This window comes from Stenella coeruleoalba (assembly GCF_951394435.1).
Source record: "Stenella coeruleoalba genome assembly, chromosome: 9".
Taxonomy (NCBI): domain Eukaryota; kingdom Metazoa; phylum Chordata; class Mammalia; order Artiodactyla; family Delphinidae; genus Stenella; species Stenella coeruleoalba.
This window is the reverse complement of record NC_137155.1, coordinates 61,463,644-61,481,732: the sequence shown is the minus strand read 5'-3', so window position 1 is coordinate 61,481,732 and position 18,089 is coordinate 61,463,644. Positions and strand designations below refer to the sequence as shown.

At 41.0% G+C, this 18,089-nt stretch overlaps 1 protein-coding gene across 3 annotated transcripts in view; it reads right to left on the bottom strand.

Annotated features, from left to right (window-relative positions):
• The window catches only part of FKBP9 (FKBP prolyl isomerase 9), a 56,643-nt gene that overhangs the window by 12,600 nt on the left and 25,954 nt on the right, over positions 1-18,089 (bottom strand). For all 3 annotated transcript variants that reach the window (XM_079932360.1, XM_079932359.1, XM_079932358.1), the window contains 2 exons: positions 11,673-11,862; positions 7,120-7,265 (listed from right to left, as the gene is read on the bottom strand). In XM_079932360.1, coding sequence (XP_079788486.1) covers positions 7,120-7,265; positions 11,673-11,862 — 336 coding nt within the window. The remainder of the gene's footprint in view (positions 1-7,119; positions 7,266-11,672; positions 11,863-18,089) is intronic.

Below are 18,089 nucleotides of genomic sequence, written 5' to 3'. Positions count from 1 at the left end.
GAACGGTGGTTACCAAGGGCTGGAGGGGGAGAGGGTAATGGGGAGTTTGTGTTGGGGATGATGGGAAAGTTCTGGGTATAGACAGTGGTGATAGTTACACAACACTGTGAATATATTCAACGGCACTGAACTGTAAACTTAAAACGTGTTAAAATGGTAAATATGTGCATTTTACCCCAATAAAAAAATAAAATAATTCACCACATTCACAGAATAAAAGAAAAAATCATGATCATCTGAAAAAAACATCACCTGGGCCCCACTCTGAGATTCAGATGTAGCTCACCTAGTGCAGTGATCTTGGCCTTGGGCGCCATCAGGATGTCCTGGAGAACTTGGTGAAAACGCAAAGGGCCAGGCCCTTTCCCATGCAGCACCTCTGGTTCTGTGATCTTTAAGCTCTCCAGGCGATTCTTGCCTGTGATATGCCACAACCTTGCAGAACGGCTGGACTACAGTGGCACCAGGCATTGGTTTTCCAGGCGTTTCTAAGGGGCAGCCAAGGTTCAGGAGCGCTGTGCTAAATGGTCGGTAAGTGAGCAGCTGAGGATATTTAGGAGCCCCGCCTCTCGTCTCCATGAGGAGGACTAAGGCGCAGGCCATGGTTGTGGTGAAGGGGATTGGTGGAAAAGAAAGCTGCATCCTGAGCAGCTCTAATAACCTCTCTGAAAAAAACGTGTGGACGGAGCCCAAAAAGGGACAAGAAACTGATGGCATTGGGCTGGTACAAACTTAACCTCCCCTTGCCAACTATATGGTTGGACCATTCAAGAGGGCTGTTTTCTTGCTCTCTGTACAGCCCCTGCTCAACCAGTCCCTGCTTCACTCACATGACTATCCAATTCTCTTAATCATAGCGCTTAATCAGTAACTGCCTACATGCTTGCCCCCTGCCCCAGGTGCTGGTTTCCCTGGTAACTGATGAGCCAAGCTGACATCAGTTCCCCCTTTAAATGGTGGCCCCTTCTCCCCCGCAAGTAGCGAAGATTCCTGCCATGGACTGCCTGCTCTCTGCCGTTCACGATGGGGTGTTACTCCAGGATCTTTCGCTGCAGACTTGTAAGATCCCTTATCCAATAACTGGTTGATGTCTCTGTGGCTGTCTCTGGGCTCTTTCTTCAGCTTCAAGGCTGGGCAACTACAAGGCTTGCAGCCCAGCACCAACTAAGTGAATGTTGCTTGCCACCTGGATCTACAAGAATTCAGTCATTAGCCACTGCAGTCACTGACCTACAGCACACCTTGGAAAACATTCAGGGGGAAGATCAGGGATAAGGTACCTGTGCTCTGGGAAAACTGGCAGAACAGGCCTCCAGGTTGTTAGAGGTTTTCAGGAGAAAACTTTATGAACCCAGACTCTTGCATCTTCCTACACCTAGAAAAGCACTAAAGTCAGTAACTGAGATACCTACTCCCCGTGACTAGCAGTTACCTTCTACCAAGATGTGTGCTTTAGGGCTTCCCTGGTGGCAAAGTGGTTAAGAATCTGCCTGCCAATGCAGGCAACACGGGTTCGAGCCCTGGCCCTGGAAGATCCCACATGCCGTGGAGCAGCTAAGCCCATGCAACACAACTACTGAGCCTGTGCTCTAGAGCCCGCAAGCCACAACTACTGAGCCCATGTGCCGCAACTACTGAAGCCTTTGTGCCTACAGCCCGTGCTCCACAACAAGAGAAGCCACCAAAATGAGAAGCCCGCGCACCGCAACGAAGAGTAGTCCCCACTCACCACAACTAGAGAAAGCCCACGCACAGCAACAATGCCCAACACAGCCAAAAATAATAACAAATAAATTAATTAAAAAAAAAAGATGTGTGCTTTACTGTACATATCCTTCCTCCAAATTCACATATATACTGGCCATCCCCCTTACCTCTTTGGAGCAGTTCCTCAGAGCTATCTGAGAGGCTATCTCCCAGGCTATATAGTCCTCAGTAACCCCAAATAAAACTATAAAACTGAACTCACAGCTCTTACATTGTTGTTGTTGTTGCTGCTTTAATTGACACCCTCAAAGGTACATTCATGTGCAGGACTATCTTAGGGCACCAGGACTACCCCACGCCCCTGTGCTCTGATATCAGTTTGCCCAGCACTTTCCTGATAACTAACCCAGCTTCTCAGGCCCCCAGGATCCCAGGTCCAAGTATTCTGATCAGTGGAGAGGTCAATCACACCCTTTCAAGTAAGTATTCAATGTCTGGTTCTATGTCAGCTCCTAGGAAGTTAGCATGAGTCAGTCTACCAGGTGTCTGATTAAGGCACAAATGCACATCTACTGAGGCATCAATAAGAACGTAAGTTCTATGTGGGCTGGGAGTTTGTCTTTTTCTCTGCTGAATCCCCAATACCTTAGGGCAGTGCCTGGTCATGAAGGCACTCAATAAATTTTTGTTTAATAAATTTTATTTTTATTTATTTATTATTTTTGGCTGTGTTGTGTCTTCATTGCTGCACGTGGGCTTTCTCTAGTTGCAGCGAGCGGGGGCTACTCTTCGTTGCAGTGCGCGGGCTTCTCATTGCGGTGGCTTCTCTTGTTGCAGAGCACGGGCTCTAGGCGCACGGGCTTCAGTAGTTGTGGCTCGCGCGCTCTAGAGCCAGGCTCAGTAGTTGTGGCTCATGGGCTCTAGAGCGCAGGCTCAGTAGTTGTGGCGCACGGGCTTAGTTGCTCTGCGGCATGTGGGACCTTCCCGGACCAGGGCTCGAACCCGTGTCCCCTGCATTGGCAGGCAGATTCTTAACCACTGCGCCACCAGGGAATCCTGGCACTCACTAAATCTTTGATGGACAGATAGATGGGGTTGCTGGGCCTACAAAAAAACCCAGACTAGACCTCAAGCCATAAGATCCCACCTGCCCCAGGCAGCCAGCACCCCTTCCACCCTCATTCCCTCTATCTGGCTCTGCCTTCTCCAAAGAATACACAGTGTAAAAATAAGTGCTGACCAGTGTAGGGGAGTAAAATTGCCACCCCAAAAATGTCTCTTCGACATGTGGATTATTTCAAGTTGAAAATAAACAAGACGCAAAAGACTCAAAAAAAAAGAAAACCTTTCTTTTTACCTCCTTAACTGCCTAAAGAATGTAGATAGAAGACCTGTTGGGGCATGGGGGGAGCTATCACCATACATAACTACTCTATGAACTAGATGTGGAGACAGGAAGGAACCTAGCAAAGTCTGTTAGTTAAAATTTCTCTTGGTGTCCCAATGTCTGTGTGGCCCCGTAAACATTTGTTTACCAAACATTTGCTTTTCCATCTCCAGGTCCGAAACCACTACCCACAACATCCTCTTCTGTCTTTAGCTAATGGTGGTGTTTAAGGTGAGGGCTTCAGACATTCTGGTGAGTTAGTCAGTTTCCCTAGGTCTCTCCCAAATATACATGTCATTAAACTTTGTTTGATTTTCTCCTGTTAATCTGTCTCATATCAATTTATTTCTTAGACCAGCCAGAAGAACCTAGAAGGGTAGAGGAAACTATCTCCTCCCCAACACCAGTAAACAGGTGAAAATAATCCAACATTTCATTAGGCCCCAACACCAGCCTCCTCTCTGAATAAACCCTTAACCAATGCAGAAAAGTATTCATCAATTTTTCCCACTAGATAAGCCGCCTCAAGAAGAGACACAGGGCTTCCCTGGTGGCGCAGTGGTTGAGAGTCTGTCTGCCGATGCAGGGGACACAGGTTCGTGCCCCGGTCCGGGAAGATCCCACATGCCGCGGAGCCCGTGAGCCATGGCCCCTGAGCCTGCGCATCCGGAGCCTGTGCTCCGCAACGGGAGAGGCTGCAACAGTGAGAGGCCTGCGTACTGCCAAAAAAAAAAAAAAGAAGAGACACAGGTGACAAAAAATAAAGCGGCCGGCCAACTGGGCCAGAAGGAAACACGGCAGCTCTTGGCAGCGTGGGTTTCCTCTGAGAGCTCTGGGACTTCTGGTTGGAGTTTTCAGTTCTTCATATATGGGTATCAACAAGTCACAGCGTAATGGAAACTCATTCTTCCCCTCTGCCTATGACACAGGCAGCAAGAACCCTGGGTGCAATTCAACTCCATCACCGATTAGCTATTGTGGCCTCTAGCAAATGACTCAACCTCTCTGGGCCTCGTTATCTTAACAGAGAACTGTTTTGAGGTTTGAATGAGCTCGTACATGAGAAGTCCTTCACAGTGTGGGTAAAATATTAGCTTTCTTCACTTTCGAAAAAGAGTGCTTAAAAGGTCATGTGGAAGTTGGGGAACAGAAACTGAGGAAGTGATGCTGCCACAACCCTGCAGCAGAATCCATTCTCCACTTCAGGGCTGCAAACATCCCAACGCTCTAAATTCAGGGCTGTCCCCATGGAACAAAGCAGACAGCAGAAAGGGCCAGAGCCTTTACAGAAGGCCTACCCCCTCCCCTCCACCAACCCTGCAAGAGAAAATGGCTGCAACAAAATGAAATGCTGATGAGTCGGAAAGTCCAGCATTTCTTCCTTCCACAAATATTTACTGAATGCTTACCATGTGCCTGGCCCTGTGGTATGTGGTGAGAATGCCACAGGCTTCCTCTGTGTCCTGACACCCTTCTAAGGTCAGTCCCTCAGTGATTAGCATTAGGTCCTGGGCAAACCCCACAAGGAGGCCAAGGGCACTCGCTAATCAATAGGACAGAAACAGACCCTGTGCAAGAGCAGCTGGGTGTTACTTGCCAAGGTGCCCCTCCCCCCACCATGGGAACAAATGATTCAGGGTGAAGTAGCCTCATGCCCAGAAAATTTATGAGACTTCAAATGTTTCCCAGAGCCTTATATAATTCTTTGCAAAACTGTCTCATACTTGTGAGAAAGCCAAAAGGAGAAATAATTTAAGCAAGTGTTTTCCATCAGTATATTCTTTTTAGGGAAAGGAAGAATTAGTCCTGAGGGCAAAATGAAACATGAATATGCTGAAAGTATTTGTCTATTCCTGCATGTATTTGGCTAGAAGTAGAAATTTACATACAAAACAACAGAGCATCAAGACACTAGACAAACAGAACATGAAGCAAGGTTTGTTGAATGATCTTAAGACCTTAAGCTGTGATTGGTTGTGGCTTTATAAATCAGAAATTTAAGTCAGGAAAAATAATGTTTCTCCATGGTACAGCCTAGTTTCCAACCAATCTGATGATTCTTAGATCCTCCAAACAAATCCTACTGGGAAAATTCTGAAATCCACTGTAGCAGTAGAAGTCAGAAGCAGGTTAACAAAATGAATGTGTACAGCCAGCCAGGCCAGCCAGAATCTCATTAGCAAAAAGAACACAAAAGCAAAACAAATACTGTATCAACTCTTCCAAAGTAAGTTGGCAAAAAATGGTATCTGAGAAAAAAAATAATAAAGGAAATATGGTTTGGAACACTATGCAACCATTAAAATTCTATGCAACCTGTTGGCATAAAACATTGTTCACGACAAATTACGTAAAGAGAGAAATTACAAACTAATATGTATAGGTGATCCCACTTTTGTCAGTATTTATTCACAAAAAATACTGTAGTATTTTTTGTCAATAGTGTAGATGGATATGTGTTTATTTCCTTTTATCTACACAGATTCACATATACTCAAAAGTATAGAAGGACAGTCACTTCACGGTTATATGAGTTTCCTATTACTGCTACAACAAATTACCACAAGCTTGGTGGCTGAAAACAACGTAAATTTACTCTCATAACTCTGGACTCAAAGTCTAAATTCAAGGTATTGGCAGGGATGTGTTCCTTTTGGAGGTTTCAGGAGAATCTGTTTCCTTGCTTTTTCCAGCTTCTCAAGGCCACCCTCCTCCCTTGACTTGTGGCCCTTTCCTCCATCCTCTAAGTCAGCAGTGTAGCATTTTCTCCCCTCTCTGGTCTCCTGCTTCCCTCTTGCAAAGATCCTTGTAAGTACATCAAGGCCACCTGGATGATCCAGGATAATCTCCTCATCTCAAGACCATTACCTTAATCACATCTGCAAAGTCTCTGGGGATTAGGACATGGACATCTTTTGGGGCCGATATTCCACCTACCACATTAACAATGGTTATTCCTGGGTGGTGAGATTATGGGAGATTTTTGTTGTTGTTGATCTCTATTTTCTTATTCTGAAGTCAACGTATATTATTTGTGTAACTTTTAAAAAGAAGTTTGCTGTTTGGGTGACAAATATTCTAAAACTGGATTAAGGTGATAGTTGCACAACTCACAACATTTATTAAAAGTCATTGAATTGTATACTTAAATTGGGTGAATTTTATGGTATGTAAATAATACCTCGATAAAGTTGTTAAAAACAAAAACCAAAATCTAATGCACAGTATAGTGAATATAGACAACAATATTGTCTTATAATCATCAAACTTGCTAATTATCAATTATTCCAACCATCAAAAAGAAATGATAATTATGTACCATGATAGAGGTGCTAATTATCACCACAATGGCAATCACATTACAATATATAAATGTATCAAAATAACATGTATACCTTAAATGTACACAAGGTTATATGTCAAATATATTTCAATAAAAACGAAAAACAGGGCTTCCCTGGTGGCGCAGTGGTTGAGAGTCCGCCTGCTGATGCAGGGGACACGGGTTCGTGCCCCGGTCTGGGAAGATCCCACATGCCGCAGAGTGGCTGGGCCCGTGAGCCACGGCCGCTGAGCCTGCACGTCCGGAGCCTGTGCTCCGCAAAGGGAGAGACCACAACAGTGAGAGGCCCGCGTACCGGGAAAAAAAATAAAAAATAAAAACGAAGAACAGAAAAAGGGGGGTTGCAATTTACTTTCAAATGGCTCAACGAAGAAAAAATGTACTGTAGTTATATATATAAAGCAAATATAGCAAGATGTTGACGACTGGTGAATCTAAGTGGAGTTCACTGTACAGTTCTTTCAACTTTGGTGTAGGTTTTAAATTTTCCAAAAGGAAAAGGAAAACGGGCAGGGGGAACAAGGAGTCATGACAGAGCATCTCTAGAAACTAGAGTTATTTGAGTATTCGAGTCTGAAGCTAGACTAGCTTCTACGCTTTGCCAGAGGCCCTGGTTCCAAGCAGCGTGGAAGCATCAGTTAGTGCCTCTCTAAGGCAGTCTTAGAAGGCAGCCAGTGCTTACCTCTTCCTTCCTCGCCATACCCCAGGTGAGGGGGGACCACGATCCTCCTCTTCTCTCCAATGCAAACGCCGAGTAAACCTTCATCCATCCCAGCAATCACGTAGCCCTGCCCAATGTACGTGTCAAAGGTGCGGTTCCGCGAGTAGCTGGGAAAGAGGAAAAGAGCTTGGTCACGAGGAATACCGCAGCAGCAGTGTAGCTGGTACCATGAGGCAACAGAGCGCAGGGGCCTCCAGACTCCAGAATAGGGTGAACCCTAGAATCTGAGTACAAGCCAGGAAACACGCTCCCCTGAAATGATGAACAAGGATCCACACACTGCGTGGGAGCTGCCGCCTGCACAAACACTCCCAGAAATAAGCCCTCCAGCCCTCTGGTTTGGTCAAGTTATGAATGGGATGCGGGTTACAAGAAGCAATCATGCAGAAATGTAGCTATAATGTAAATCGGACTCTACGCTTGTTGACCATGTCAGGTTAATGAAAAAAGCATTAAGGGCGCCCTTGTCAGAAACTAAGAATTTCTCTGTTATCTCTTGTAAAGAAACAACTTAGAAGTTCTAGAGTCTTCTATTACTCTCACATAAAGTTTCAAATGAAAGCCCAAAAAGGAAAAAAAAAAAAAAAGAAACTAAGAATTTCTCTAAAGAGGAGAGTATCTGTATATGTGGGACATGAATATTCAGATTGCCAGAAAAGTAGCATATATACTGAGAGCAATTTAACTCTGCAGTGAACTCGCCCTACTGCAATCCATGCTCACCAAGCTACCACCCGGTGAGTACCTGAATTTCCCAAGTGCCTCTGGTAGGAGCCCCAGGCATTCCACTCAGTGGAGAGATCCAGCCTCTGTATTAATTGCCAATTGAGTCTGATTACTGAGTTTGGAGAAAACAAAGCCTGATGATTCCAGAATAAAATAATAAAACTTCATTTGCCACTTCAGATACTGAACTCTGAACCACAGTGATCTGTACCCATTACCCACCCCCAGCTGGAGCAGATGTGGCAAAAAGCTTGTCCTGAGAAAGAGCCAGTCAGTTCCACTGTCACCTCATCAAACACAGCCCAAGGATGACTGTCAGAGAAGATGGTCAGCAGTGGGACCAGGGAGGTGAAAAGGCAGAGCTGTGAGAGGCTCTTCCTCCTCAACACCCCTCAGGGACCACAAAGCCAAGGGGCGTGAAGAAATGATAGTAACAAATGATTCTCCTCATCCAGGAAGCAGATTTTCTACATAATTATCTGTATTTCACTGTATATGTATGGAAGACCTATGAAGTGCATAACTCTGGTTCCCTGTGAAGAGGGGAACTGGGTGATTGAGGGACAAGGATAGGTGAAAAATTCTTCATTGTATATTCTTTTACACTTTTAGGATTTTGAACCATATCAATGTATCACAGTAGGAAAAAACGATGTTTAAAAAGAAAAAGAATATTCTCTATCATATAAACTAAAACGTTAAAATAGCTAAAGGTATGATTGTGGCCCAGAAATAGCTAGATCACTGGAAAAGGATAAAAATTCTAGACCAAGACCCAAAAGTGTATACAAGAATTTGGTACATGATCAATGTCAGATTTTAAATGAGTGAGGAAGATACAGTTATTCAATAAAGGGTGTTGGAGAAACTGGCTAACCATCTGGAAAAAACCATTTAGATCCTTACTGTCATACTGAACACCACAATAAATTCCAGATGGATTTAAGATTGAAACATGAAAGCATTTATAAACACTGAAGAGAGCCTGCAGAAGCTTTTTAATATTTACTGCAAGTGGTGAAAATGGAAGGGGTTGATGTGAAATTATTACATTTTATTAAATATCTTTGCATTGTTTCACTTATACAACAAGAACATAATATTCTTTAAAATAAAAATTCTAATAGAGAATATTTTAAAGGATAAAAAAATAAAGCCATTAGAAGAGCAGGAGGAAAATACAGGTGAATATTTATATACTCTAGGGGAAAAAAAAACAAGTCCAGGGGCAGGGAGAGACTTTTTAGCAAGTTACTCAAGACAGAATATATAAGAATTTACATAAGAATAAAGGGAGCCATAAAGGAGAAATGGAATGTATTTAACAACATAAAAGGTTTATATTTAAACAGATCAAAAATCACAGCAACCGAAATTAAAATGCAAATAAACAGGCAGTATGCTTTCAACAATATGCAACCATAAAATTGTTAATATCTTTAATGTACAGAGATTTTAAATTAATAAGAAAAGGACAAATACCAATATCCTCAATATAAAAACAGGCAAATACACAAACAGGTAAATCACAAAAGAAAATATCCAAATAGTCAATAAACATTTGAAAGAATTTCAACCTTAATAGCAATCAAAAAAATTCACATTACAATTATAAAGTTCTATTTTTCTCCTATAAATTGGCAAAGATTATTTTTAAATAATACCCAATGTTGCTGAGTTTGCAGGAAATGGGGTACTCTTAGTGATGTAAAACCTTCCTTGACGACAACTTGGTACTTATATCAAAAGCTGTAAAAATACACATAACCTTAAACCTAGAGATTCTTCTAGAAATTTATCCTAAGGAAACAATCATATTATTTAAGATTTAGCTACAAAAATAATTATTGCAGTCCCTCTTAGAACATCAAAAGATAGAAAATAATAGGGATTGATTACTAAATTAAGGCAAACCTATATAATGGAATATTACTTAGCTCTTAGGATGGATTAGACCCCAGTGTACTAAAATGGAAATCTGTTTGAAACCTAAGAAAACTGGTTCCATTAATATGAAAAGAAATCTGGTATCCACTAGAAAAATGGCTTTTCAACTAAAAATAAAATTCCAGGGAATAAAAGACAGAACCAAGATCATATGTGACAAGTAATCACACGCACACACTCTCTCAATTTTTTTTAATAGAAAAAATAAAAACAACTCAAATGTCATCAATGGGGAATGGTTAGATAAATATGGTATATTCACTCAATGAAACACTACATAGACATAAAAAATGATTTCTCTCTACGCATTAATAGGGAAAAATTCCAAGGTGAAAAAAAGCAAGGAGCAGGGGCTTCACTGGTGGCGCAGTGGTTAAGAATCCGCCTGCCAATGCAGGGGACATGGGTTCGAGCCCTGGTCCAGGAGGATCCCACATACCGCGGAGCAACTAAGCCCATGCACCACAACTACTGAGCCTGCACTCTAGAGCCCGCGAGCCACACTACTGAACCCACATGCCACATCTACTGAAGCCCGTGCGCCTAGAGCCTGTGCTCCACAACAAGAGAAGCCACCGCAATGAGAAGCCCGCGTGCCGTAACGAAGAGTATAGCCCCTGCTCGCCACAACTAGAGAAAAGCCCATGCGCAGCAACGAAGACCCAAGGCAGCCAAAAATAAATTAATTAATTAAAAAAAAAGCAAGGAGCATAATAGTGTATATAGTACGTAGCATTATGTTATCTGTATATGTATATAATACATAATGTTATATATGTATGTATATAGTATTCTATATGCTATATACTAATAACAATTGTATTTGCTTATATCTGCTTTAGGAAAAAAATCCACACATTTGAAGAATAAAAAAGAAACTTATTAATAACAGTGGTTAACTCTAAGTGGCTTGGGGGGAGGGGGATGTGAGGTTGGCAGGGATGGTCGGTACAACACATCTTAACGCATATTTTGTTTTAATTTTGAACCATGAGACTACTGCCTTTTTCCAAAAAAGTCAAATGAAAAATTTAAAAGAAGGGATCCGCGGAGTGGTAAGAATGAATTATGCAAATAAAATTATACCGTATAAAAATTCTGTAATGTTTCTGGGTGACTAATTAAACGAGAAGTCTCTTACCTCAGAGAAACAGGTAGATTGCTGTCACTACTTGCTTGCTCTATAGGAAGCTAAAGGAATCCAAACAACACATGCCACCTGAATGAGCAACGCATACCAAACACCTGTTGCCTGCTCACAACTGCAGGCTAAGCCTGATAAACAAAGCTTTGAATAACAACAGGCTCCGCCCAGCATCCAAACAGTCCCTGCAGCAGATAAACCATGAAAGTTTGCAAAGTGCTTCTGCCTACCTTCTCTCTTTAATCTAACCATCTCTTTGAGAAAGGTGCTAACAACAACGAAAAAACTGAAGCTCAGGGAGGTCAAATGCTATCCAAAGTCACACACCTAGTGCACCACACACAGGGACTGGAATCCAGATCTCCCAGCACCAAGTCTCTTCTCTTTGCATCCTACCGCCTGGACCTGCCTCCTGGTCACTTCCCACCTTGGACCCCAGAGTTGGGTTTATACTTGAATAGCCGAGCACAGTCTAGAGGGACTGTGGGAGTCCAGGGTGAGCCTCTCCTGCTTTCCTGCAGACCCATCTCCCACAGGCCCCAAGGAGACCGTTCTAACAACCTCTGAAGGAATTCAGTATCAGAAAATAGAAACCTATACTGGAGATGAAAATACTAACTCAAAATCAGCACTGACAAGCTATAAACTATATTTAATAAGATGTTCTGGTAAGTGAAGGACCCTGTTGTTTGCTTACCTGGAATCAAAGAATGTACCATCCAGAAGTGTGCCGTTGTAATGATACCTGAGAAAGTCCCCCGTTTGACTTTGCCGCTCACAGTTTTCAGGAACTACCTTATTCTCAATGGAAATGCCATCCTTGGGGTTATGGAGGTCCAATAATGCAACATCAAACACCAGAGATGCCTGCCCAGGAATGTCTTTCCCTAGAGTGGAATGAAGGAAGATGATGAAATCAGGACACAAGATTTAGGAAGTATCAATACTTTAACTACAATTCAACACCCACTACGTTGGTGTTACACATTCCTTGAAGTTTCCCAGCCAAGGAAACAAATGTTCTTCCACATCTTGGGTGGTCCCCCATGGTGTCTAACCGTGCTATCTCACGTGGTGTCCAACCGAGGGCTGGCAGGTATAATTTGAAGCCTGACTTCCTCAGAAAAAGGAGCAAACCGATAATAATGACATGGAGAATACTGTGACCACATTGTCTATGCTTGTGCTTGCAAATCAAGGCTCTATGTGAGTGGTTATATACCCACATGCAAACCCAAATACATACCTCTGTGGGTTTCTGTTTGTATATAGATGCAAATCACAGACATTCCACAGCTTGGATCTGGTTCTGGAGAACACTACATAGACTTGTTCTTTGGAACTCACAGACAATTATTTTAAAATTTATTTTATTGAGTACAGTTGTTTTACAATGTTGTGTTAATTCCTCCTGTACAGCAAAGTGATTCAGTTATACATATATATATATTCTTTTCTTTTAATAGTTCGTTCTTGGAGTATAATTGCTTTACAATGTTGTGTTAGTTTCTGCTGTATAACAAAGTGAATCAGCCACATGCATACATATATCCCCATATCCCCTCCCTCCCGAGCCTCCCTCCCATCCTCCCTATCCCACCCCTCTAGGTCACCTCAAAGCACCGAGCTGATCTCCCTGTGCTATGGGGCTGCTTCCCACTAGCTAACTATTTTACATTCAGTAGTGTATATATGTCGATGCTACTCTCACTTCACCCCAGCTTCCCCCTCCCACCCCGTGTCCATTCTTTATGTCTACATCTTTATTCCTGCCCTGCAACTAGGTTTATTAGTACCATTTTTTTTTTTTTTAGATTCCATATACATGCATTAGCATATGGTATTTGTTTTTCTCTTTCTGACTTACTTCACTCTGTATGACAGACTCTAGGTCCATCCACCTCACTACAAATAACTCAATTTTGTTTCTTTTTACGGCTGAGTAATATTCCATTGTATATATGTGCCACATCTTCTTTATCCATCCATCTGCCAATGGACACTTAGGTTACGTCCATGTCCTGGCTATTATAAATAGTTCTGCAGTGAACTTTGTGGTACATGTCTTTTTGAATTATGGTTTTCTCAGGGTATATGCCCAGTAGTGGGATTGCTGGGTCACATGGTAGTTCTATTCTTAGTTTTTTAAGGAACCTCCATACTGTTTTCCATAGTGGTTGTATCAATTTACATTCCCACCAACAGTGCAAGAGGGTTCCCTTTTCACCACACCCTTTCCAGCATTTATTGTTTCTACATTTTTTGATAATGGCCATTCAGACTAGCGTGAGATGATAGCTCATTGTAGTTTTGATCTGCATTTCTCTAATAATTAGTGATGTTGAGCATCTTTTCATGTGTCCCTTGGCCATCTGTATGTCCTCCTTCGTGAAACGTCTACTTAGGTCTTCTGCCCATTTTTTAATTGGATTGTTTGTTTTTTTGATATTGAGCTCCATGAGCTGTTTGTATATTTCGGAGATTAATCTTTTGTCTGTTGTTTCATTTGCAAGTATTTTCTCCTATTCTAAGAAATCAAAGATGACAAACAGATGGAGAAATATACCATGTTCTTGGATTGGAAGAATCAATATTGTAAAAATGACTATACTACCCAAAGCAATCTACAGATTCAATGTAATCCCTATCAAACTACCAGTGGCATTCTCCACAGAATTAGAACAAAAAATTTTACAATTCTTATGGACACACAAAAGACCCTGAATAGCCAAAGCAATCTTGAGAAAGAAAAACGGAGCTGGAGGAATCAGGCTCCCTGACCTCAAACTATACCACAAAGCTACAGTAATCAAGACAGTATGGTACTGGTACAAAAACAGAAATAAAGATCAATGGTACAGGATAGAATGCCCAGAGATAAACCCACGCATATATGGTCACCTAATTTACGACAAAGGAGGCAAGAACATACAATGGAGAAAAGACAGGCTCTTCAGTACATGGTGCTGGGAAAACTGGACAGCTACATGTAAAAGAATGAAATTAGAACACTACCTAACACCATATACAAACGTATATATATTCTTTTTCATATTCTTTTCCATTATGCTTTATTACAGGACATTGACTATAGTTCCCTGTGCTACACTGTAAAACCCTGTTGTCCCTCCATTCCATATACAATAGTTTGTATCTGCTAATCCCAAATTCCCAATCCAACCCTCTACCACCCCACTTCCCCCTTGGCACCCACAAGTCTGTTCCCAATGTCTGGGAACTCACAACCAGCTTTTTTTTTACATCTTCATTGGAGTATAATTGCTTTACAATGCTGTGTTAGTTTCTGCTGTATAACAAAGTAAATCAGCCATATGCATACATATATCCCCATATCCCCTCCCTCTTGCGTCTCCCTCCCACCCTCCATATACCACCCCTCTAGGTGGTCACAAAGCACCAAGCTGATCTCCCTGTGCTATGCAGCTGCTTCCCACTAGCTATCTATTTTACATTTGGTAGTGTATATATGTCCATGCTACTCTCTCACTTCATCCCAGCTTACCCTTCCCCTCCATGTGTCCTCAAGCCCATTCTCTACATATGAGTCTTTATTCCTGTCTTGCCCCTAGGTTCTTCAGAACCTTTTTTTTGTTTTAGATTCCATATATATGTGTAAGCATACAGTATTAGTTTTTCTCTTTCTAACTTACTTCACTCTGTAGGACAGACTCTAGGTCCATCCACCTCGCTACAAATAACTCAATTTCGTTTCTTTTTATGGCTGAGTAATATTCCATTGTATATATGTGCCACGTATTCTTTATCCATTCATCTGTCAATGGACAATTAGGTTGGTTCCATTTCCTGGCTATTGTAAATAGTGCTGTAATGAACATTGTGCTACATGACCCTTTTCGAATTATGCTTTTCTCAGGGTATATGCCCAGTAGTGGGATTGCTGGGTCGTATGGTAGTTCTATTTTTAGTTTTTTGAGGAACCTCCATACTGCTCTCTATAGTAGCTGTATCAATTTACATTCCCACCAACAGTGCAAGAGGGCTCCCTTTTCTCCACACCCTCTGCAGCATTTATTGTTTGTAGATTTTTTGATGATGGCCATTCTGACCAGTGTGAGGTGATGCCTCATTGTAGTTTTGATTTGCATTTCTCTAATGATTAGCAATGTTGAGCATCCTTTCATGTGTTTCTTGGCAATCTGTATATCTTCTTTGGAGAAATGTCTATTTATGTCTTCTGCCCATTTTTGGATTGGGTTGTTTTTTTGATATCGAGCTCCATGAGCTGCTTGTATATTTTGGAGATTAATCCTTTGTCAGTTGCTTCGTTTGCAATACTTTCTCCCATTCTGAGGGTTGTCTTTTCCTTTTGTTAATGGTTTCTTTTGCCGTGCAAAAGTTTTTAAGTTTCATTAGGTCCCATTTGTTTATTTTTGTTTTTATTTCCATTTCTCTAGGAGGTGGATCAAAAAGGATCTTGCTGTGATTTATGTCATAGAGTGTTCTGCGTATGTTTTCCTCTAACAGTTTTATAGTGTCTGGCTTTACCTTTACGTTTTAATCCATTTTGAGTTTATTTTTGTGTATAGTGTTAGGGAGTGTTCTAATTTCATTCTTTTACATGTAGCTGTCCAGTTTTCCCAGCACCACTTATTGAAGACGCTGTCTTTTCTCCATTGGATATTCTTGCCTCCTTTATCAAAAATAAGGTGACCATATGTGCGTGGGTTTATCTCTGGGCTTTCTAGCCTGTTCCATTGATCTGTATTTCTGTTTGTGCCAGTACCATCCTGTCTTGATTACTGTAGCCCTGTAGTACAGTCTGAAGTCCAGGAGCCTGATTCCTCCAGCTCCGTTTTTCTTTCACAAGATGGCTTTGGCTATTCGAGGTCTTTTGTGTCTCCATACAAATTGTGAAATTTTTTGTTCTACTTCTGTGAAAAATGCCATTGGTAGCTTGATAAGGATTGCATTGAATCTGTAGATAGCTTTGGGGAGTATAGTCATTTTCACAATGTTGATTCTTCCAATGCAAGAACATGATATGTCTCTCTATCTGTTTGTATCATCTTTAATTTCTTTCATCAGTGTCATAGTTTTCTTCATACAGGGCTTTTTTCTCCTTAGGTAGGTTTATTCCTAGGTATTTTATTCTTTTTGTTGCAATGGTAAATGGGAATGTTTCCTTAATTTCTCTTTCAGACTTTTCATATTAGTGTATAGGAATGCAAGAGATTTCTGTGCATTAATTTTGTATCCTGCTACTTTACCAAGTTCATTGATTAGCTCTAGTAGTTTTCTGGTAGCATCTTTGGGATTCCCTATGTATAGTATCATGTTATCTGCAAACAGTGACAGCTTTACTTCTTGTTTTCCAATTTGGATTCCTTTTATTTCTTTTTTTTTCTCTGCTTGCTGTGGCTAAAACTTCCAAAACTATGTTGAATGATAGTGGTGAGAGTGGGCAACCTTGTCTTGTTCCTGATCTTAGTGGATATGATTTCAGTTTTTCACCACTGAGAACGATGCTGGCTGTGGGTCTGTCATATATGGCCTTTATTATGTTGAGATAAGTTCCCTCTATGCCTACTTTCTGGAGGGTTTTTATCATAAATGGGTGTTGAATTTTGTGGAAAGCTTTTTCTGCATCTATTGAGATGATCATGTGGTTTGTATCCTTCAATTTGTTAATACGGTGTATCACATTGATTGATTTGCATATATTGAAGAGTCCTTGCATTCCTGGGATAAACCCTACTTGATCATGGTGTATGACCCTTTTAATGAGCTGCTGGATTCTGTTTGCTAGTATTTTGTTCAGAATTTTTCCATCTATGTTCGTCAGTGATATTGGCCTGTAGTTTTCTTTTTTTGTGACATCTTTGTCTGGTTTCAGTATCAGGGTGATGGTGGAATGAGTTTGGGACTGTTCCTCCCTCTGCTATATTTTTGAAGACTTTGAGAACTCTGTGAAGCCTGTGAAGCCATCTGGTCCTGGGCTTTTGTTTGTTGGAAGATTTTTAATCAGAGTCTCAATTTCAGTGCTTGTGATTGGTCTGTTTGTATTTTCTATTTCTTCCTGGTTCAGTCTCGGAAGGTTGTGCTTTTCAAAGAATTTGTCCATTTTATTGGCATAGAGTTGCTTGTAGTAATCTCTCATGTCCCTTTGTATTTCTGCAGTGTCAGTTGTTACTTCTCCTTTTTCATTTCTAATCCTGTTGATTTGAGTCTTCTCCCTTTTTTTCTTGATAAGTCTGGCTAATGGTTTATCAATTTTGTTTATCTTCTCAAAGAACTAGCTTTTATTGATCTTTGCTATCGTTTCCTTCTTTTTCCTTTATTTCTGATCTGATCTTTATGATTTCTTTCCTTCTGCTAACTTTGGGGGTTTTTTGGTGTTCTTCTTTCTCTAATTGCTTTAGGTGTAAGGTTAGGTTGTTTTTTTGAGATGTTTCTTGCTTCTTGCGGTAGGATTGTATTGCTATAAACTTCCCTCTTAGAACTGCTTTTGTTGCATCTCATAGGTTTGGGGTTGTCATGTTTTCATTGTCATTTGTTTCTACATGTTTTTTGATTTCCTCTTTGATTTCTTCAGTGATTTCTTGGTTATTTAGTACCATATTGTTTAGCCTCCATGTGTTTGTATTTTTTACAGTTTTTTTCTTGTAACTGATATCTAGTCTCATAGTGTTGTGGTTGGAAAAGATACTCGATACAATTTCAATTTTCTTAAATTTACCAAGGCTTGATTTATGACCCAAGATATGATCTATCCTGGAGAATGTTCCATGAGCACTGAGAAGAAAGTGTATTCTGTTGTTTTTGGATGGAATGTCCTATAAATATCAATTAAGTCCATCTTGTTTAATGTGTCATTTAAAGCTTGTGTTTCCTTATTTATTTTTATTTGGATGATCTGTCCATTGGTGAAAGTGGGGTGTTAAACTCCCCTACTATTATTGTGCTACTGTGGATTTCTCCTTTAATGGCTGTTAGCATTTGCCTTATATATTGAGGTGCTCCTATGTTGGGTGCATAAATATTTACAATTGTTTTATCTTCTTGTTGGATTGATCCCTTAATCATTATGTAGTGTCCTTCTCTGTCTCTTGTAATAGTCTTTATTTTAAAGTCT